Source organism: Cucumis melo, chromosome 4, assembly GCF_025177605.1.
Source record: "Cucumis melo cultivar AY chromosome 4, USDA_Cmelo_AY_1.0, whole genome shotgun sequence".
Classification (NCBI taxonomy): Eukaryota; Viridiplantae; Streptophyta; class Magnoliopsida; order Cucurbitales; family Cucurbitaceae; genus Cucumis; species Cucumis melo.
This window is the reverse complement of record NC_066860.1, coordinates 2,110,306-2,116,544: the sequence shown is the minus strand read 5'-3', so window position 1 is coordinate 2,116,544 and position 6,239 is coordinate 2,110,306. Positions and strand designations below refer to the sequence as shown.

Sequence of the window (6,239 nt, the reverse complement as noted above, 5' to 3'; positions counted from 1 at the left end):
GTAAACTTTCACTATTATATCGAAAGACCTGAACGTTGAGAACTTAAGAAGAGTTGTCATCAATGCCTAACAAATTCAATCAATTAAGAAATGTAGTGAAAGGGTAAAAATGGGGAAGTGGCGGAAGGAAAACATAGGCTGTTGCCAACTTGCTTAGACAACATAAGGTTAGACAAGAAAGCAAAGCCTCAGCTTTACATTCAATGCTACAGATGCACAGTCAGAACCCACTTTGATGATTCCATTGCTTTTACCTCCTTCCTTGCTACCGAGGAGAGCTTGTTTCTCTTAATAATGAAAAATAGAGCCCACTGATTGATGCCTGCTTTAAAACGCAAACTCAGGGGATGTGACAAATCATCAAACCATTGACCCTACAAGGAGAACTATTTGACAAAGCTATTTGACAAACTTGACCAATATTTTTTAAAGATATATAACAAAATTTATCAATAATAGAAGTGATTCTTTTCGTGAGATGCAAAATTTTGTTAAACCTGTAATTTCTTTTTGTATTACATATTATATATTTGTAGATTGCTATGTTTGCAACTATCTTTCCTTCCACAAAATTCAACTTTCTTTCAATAGGAGAAAGAAGAGGAAAGAGGGGCCTCCAAGTTGTACTTGTTACAACATCTTCCATGCTCATCAATGTGCATATCACTCTCAATTGATATCAAAATCAAGGAGGGGAAAAATTAAAGTAGAAAACAGTACCCATTAGCTAGCATATGGAATTCTGTTAATGAATATATTTTGACATTTATTACCAATCTCACATTGCTGATAAATAACAATAATAAAACAACAGTTCCTCTGATTAGAAGGGAGAAAGAAAAAGACAATCACTTTGAGGAAAGAGAAGAATTCTATTGGGTTTCTAGTCGTGTCATCAATGGCCTAAGCCATCTACCATGTGAATCAAGATAAACAAAAGTTTCTTGTAAGACTGATTACCTGCAACGATCCCTGCTACCATCCCCTTACTTTTGATGACCTTAGAGAAAGGACAACGTTCTTGGACCTTTTATAGTCGATCAACTCTCCAACGTTTTCAAGTTCAATCTTGATTTGATAGATGACAAGACCCTCGGATGTTATCAAAGCTTTTAATGCAGCTCTACAACCCCTGCCCTCATCTGAACCTCTTTGTTAAAGTTATCCAATGAAAATTTGGAGAAACGTTAACAAAACGAAAAGTACCGATACAACAACATGGTTAGCTTCATGGATCACATAAAAACTTGGCTTCAATGCCACTGCAGTATTCCTGCCCAATAAACAGATGGTCAACTTTCTTTAGGGTAGTAAAGGACATTCCTGCAGCAATTAATTATAAATTTTCCCAGACAACAGTGTGATCTTGCTCAACCAGTCAAAGTTGTAGGGAACCTGAAAACTCTATAAGATGTCTACAAATTCCGGAGCATCATCCCTTGGCCCTTCAAGAGATCGATACATGTATAACAAGCGAACATGGTTGTCCAAATCCTCCACCTGAGGATGAGAATCCACTTCCTCGATATCATTTCTCATCGCTTCAACCACCAAGTGAGGCATTGCTTTGGCAACCACTTGGCAGCCCTGGCGAGATAATTTACAGTCTGACATCCAGAGGAATCTCATATTGTAGTAATGATGTAAACCAGAATGTAAAGCTATATCCCCAAAAGGGCTATCTCTAATCTCAAGTTTTTGCAATCTATGACAGCCCTCAAGCACATACTTCAATCCCAAATCACTGTTTCCAGCAAAAGCAACTGACAGGGTGCGTACCAGCTTCCCATACTTCCCGATATAGCTGAAAGCACGATCCGTCAACAATCCAGATATTGCAAGCCTAGTTAGCTTCTTACAGTTTATAACAATGGCACCAAATCCTTCGTCCATTGGATCTCCAGTTTTATGGTCTGGCTGGTGTCGTCCCATAATACACAGTCTAAACACCACAAGATCTTGACAGTTCTCTGACATAGCTACTACGGCTGCATTAGTCATTCTCTGGCAAAAGTAGAGAATATATTGCAATTTCCTGCAACCTTCAGATATTGCCTGGAAGCCCACTTCAGAAATGGGGCCTTCGCCATTTTCTTGGGGATCAACAGGGAAAACCCTAAGTTCTCGCAGTTCCTTGCAAGTTGAAGAAACAGCCTGAAGTCCTTCGTCGCATATTGAATCAAGAGCCTGCAACAAAAAGAACAAAAATGTAAGCCTTGGATTCGAAATTTTGTCCCATTTACACTTCTCTACCCAAAGATTACATACCCAGAAAGTCTGGAGCTTGTGACAGTGTCTTATAGCTGGTTTAAGCTGTTCAGGAGTTATATTTGCATAGCTCAAGTTCAGAGTGGTGAGGTTAGCACAAACTGGATAGATACAAGGTAGGTAATCGGGCAAAACATCCTTGAATCCAGAGAGACAAACTAAGGAATTGCAAGCAGCAAAAACCGAGGCATAATCAGGCTCGGACTCGCCATGGATCACAGCCTCTGATGTATTGAATGAACCGGTTCCCAGATGTGTCAAACGAGGAGCCTGAATCATCAATTGGTATAACTGAGCAATGGAAACGTGACGATTCACCCCAAGTTTCTTCAAGGATGGGGATCTACTCACTAACCTCTCCAGTGCCTCAAAATTAATAGGCCACTCTACACATTCAAAGATCAGAGATTCAAGACAAGTTTCCTTCTCAGGAAAACAAGATATCCAATCCACTTCATCATCTTTTACATCAGAATCAATCAGATCAAGTACTCGAAGGTGCCTGAAAAGCAAATCTATCAGTCTAAGCTGAATGAAGAAAAGCCAGCACTCCAGAAACTTCAGTAAAATTTCGCTATTAGAACATCAAAACTCTACATCATTCAAAGAATCCAACCACCCAGAGACCCCAAATGGATTTCAAAGCATACAGATTCAAACTAAGGTACAAACGATCCCTAAAGACAAACTAACAAAGGTACATTTGACAGTACAAACTAAAGGAATCGGAATCCAAAGCTCATACCATTGAGAAAACAATAGGGAAAGGCCAAGAAAACGAAGTATAAATCTAGAGGCATACCTGCATCTGGTGGCAACAACAGCAATACCATTGGTGCCAAATCCTTCACAGCAAAACAACACAAGCTCCTTAAAGCCGGGAAAAGAGTCAGCAAGCAGAGCCAGATCGTCGTCAGTCACAGACATGCGCTTCAAATAGACTCTCTCGAGCCAAGGGTACGACTTAGCCATGGCCGCCACCCATGGAGTAAAGTGAGCCCCCCAATTGAGCGGCATCAGGTTGAAATCAGCAAACCGAGGCTTCCCTTTGATCGACACTGACCGAACTCGATTAAACCGCGACGTAACTCGGCGAGGTGAGACGGCATAGCAATTTCCAATGAAGAGTTCGGATCGAGTGAGGGCTTCAACACGATACCAGGACTTGCAAACAAGTGAAGCCGCGTTCCGGTCACGTCGTGAAGTGAGGAAATGAAGCACGTTCTCAAGAACATTATGGAGAATGTTCTCCACTGAGCCAGACCCACCAACCTCCTCACCGTCGCCGGCGCTACAATTACGGGTTTTGTTAGCGGATTCGGTGGCGGCCTCGATACCCAGATCTAGAGATTGAGCCCGATCCTCGTCTTCAGACATTTCTGCTTTGTCCACTCTCATTTGACACTCTTAATTAGCTAAAAATCCCTTCTTTTTCTGAGTTCTGCCAAAAAAAAAAAAAGGCACAAAAAACCAACTCCTGATCAGATCATGAAGTTGGGGTTTGGTAAAATAGGAAGAGATTTTAAGGGAATCTCTCTAGAAAAAGAAATGAAGTTCTTTTTTGGGAGAGAGATTATTGTAACAGATCAGAAGGACAATGGAGTGTGTATCTCTGGGCATTTGGATTCTTCATGTTCATGTATCTCTCTTCTCTCTCTCTCTCTCTCATAGCTGCTCTATTATTTGGGGCTTTGTTTCAACAATTTTGTCCTTTCATCTCAAAATTTCTACTTTTATATTTTCTTTTCCCCTACATTTTTATTGCCCTAAAGGCTAAATAAAAGTACCCACAATTTTGTAGATCAACCCCTCTAGTTTATTGGTAAAATACAGAAAGCACATGAAGAAGAAAAAGGAAAAAAAAAAAAACAGCAAGAATTTACATTTACACCGCCCACTCATCATAATTGAGGTCGAATTTCACCAGATACCGTTTGTCCTCTACTACACTTGACAAACATCTTTTCTTATGTGGTTTACTTTCACTATGGGATTTCTTTTTTTCTTTTTGTTTATATATTTTAATCAAATATCCGTAATGATTTTATTTTCGTCTAAATTTTTAATAGTTGTTTTGAAATAATGATGTTATGAATGTGAGAATTACTCACTGTCAAATCAGATCTGAGAATCTGGAGGGTTCCATATTTGGCATTTGAAGGAAATCGCTGAGTTTATGAATACTTCCAACTGTTTCTCATGTAAAGGGGGAAACTGTAATAAGCATTCTTCCGTACTTCTTACGAGGTACGTATCCGTAGACTCTTCTGGAGTGTTTTGTGTATTTTTTATTATTACGAAATTATTATGGTAATTATAATGGCTAGCAATTTTTAGAATAATTATTAAGTATGTAGCAATATTTTTAAAAATCGTAAATATAGGAAAGTTTATCGATGATAGACTTCTATCATTGATAGACTCTTATGGTTTATCATTGATAGACTAACATTTGTTAACATTTGTTACATGGTCTAACGGTGATATACTCATAAATTTTGCTATATTTGTAATTTTTTTAAAACGTTGCTATATACTTCGTTATTTTGAATTAGCAACTATTCCAAATTATTTGTAGTTGGACGGCATAAATAAAGCCCTTTCAAGGTTTATGGGCCTATTAGAATTCAAACAAGGTTAAAACTTTGGAAAAATTATAGCAAATTGCACCAAAATTAAAAAATATAGTACTAAGACTAAAATATTTTAAAAAATAAGAAAATGTTAACTTATCAACTTGTATATTTCTTTTTTAAATATCAAATCTGCCATTTAGTGGCTATCATTGATAAATAGAAGTTATAACTTATAGTCGCTATCAATAAATAACAAAATTTTCAAGATGAAAGTTATCAATGATGATAACCACTAGTGATGGATATTATCACTTATAGCTTTTAATTTTGGAAAACTGGGAAGAAACCTTTGAAACGGTACTTGGACATAAGTTTTTTTTAGTCTTTTACCAACTTTTGTATTATATATACGATTACTTTATCCCCGTATTATATATCCTATCGTTTTTTGCTTCAATACTATTTATGTAACTTGTCTGAAAGCTTGACATCAGTAGTAGAAAAGATATGATATATTATATACTTATGATATTCTTCTTTGTTGATATCGATAAAATAATAAAAAAATCTATTACTTTCAACGTAATTCTGAATACTAATAATAAAATATATCAGCAAAAACACCTTATGTATTAGTTTAAAATAATTTGGTAGACCATTTTGTTCACAGAGATGCCTGTCAGATATTGATATTTTGTGAATTTGAAATTTTGATATCAATGTAGATATTTAATCTTTGGTCAAACATAACGTAAAACTTTGTGATTTTAAAAGCAGGCATATATAGTTTCCTTTAACCACACACTTGTTGTTACCATTAATCTTTTTAATTATTTTAATATGAAAATAAGCACACCCACAATCCTAAGGAATAATGTTTCTTGGTCATAAGTTGAACTTCTTTTTAACAGAAATGTTAGAAAATAGATTGGTTTACTTTCTTGGATTTTTGCAGGCTCTAAAGAAAAAGTGTCATTTTTGTAATTTTCTAGAACCCTTTCTTCGGAGTCATGTTAAAATTATTTGTAGTTTACTAAATTTATATAAATAATGATCACTTTTAAATATATCAAAATAAACAAAGCCTATTTATAAAATATAGAAAATTTTAGATTATATTAATAATAGATACTAATATATGTTTATCGTAGTATTTATTATGAATAGAATCTTAAAATTTTCTATACTTGTAATTATTTTCAACAATTTTATCTCGAGTCCTAATCTATCTAAAAATAAAAAAAGAGAAAACTTAAGGAGAGAATATTAATGAAATCAAAAGATATTAGATTTAGTGGGTCTCTAGGCAGTACAATGCCAAAAACCCTAGGTAAGGCCTAAGAGTCAAGCCGAAATGGTACCATTATTATTGTAGCAACTAACTATCAAGATCGA

At 35.8% G+C, this 6,239-nt stretch overlaps 1 protein-coding gene across 1 annotated transcript; it reads right to left on the bottom strand.

The window, feature by feature from the left end:
* Window positions 1-740: 740 nt before the first annotated feature.
* On the bottom strand, window positions 741-4,069 carry LOC103503672 (transport inhibitor response 1-like protein). The gene is made up of 3 exons (XM_008467958.3): window positions 3,071-4,069; window positions 2,269-2,770; window positions 741-2,187 (listed from the first exon to the last, which is right to left on the bottom strand). Exons 1-3 carry the CDS (start codon window positions 3,664-3,666, stop codon window positions 1,405-1,407), a joined length of 1,881 nt encoding a protein of 626 aa, XP_008466180.2. The 5' UTR covers window positions 3,667-4,069; the 3' UTR covers window positions 741-1,404.
* Between the last annotated feature and the right edge of the window lie 2,170 nt (window positions 4,070-6,239).

Coding starts and splice junctions, on each gene's coding strand:
- LOC103503672 (XM_008467958.3), bottom strand. CDS start 3,666: ATGAGAGTGGACAAAGCAGAAATGTCTGAAGACGAGGATCGGGCTCAA. Junction 2,771..3,070: donor GTTGTTGCCACCAGATGCAG/GTATGCCTCTAG, acceptor TTTGCTTTTCAG/GCACCTTCGAGTACTTGATC. Junction 2,188..2,268: donor ACAAGCTCCAGACTTTCTGG/GTATGTAATCTT, acceptor TTTTTGTTGCAG/GCTCTTGATTCAATATGCGA.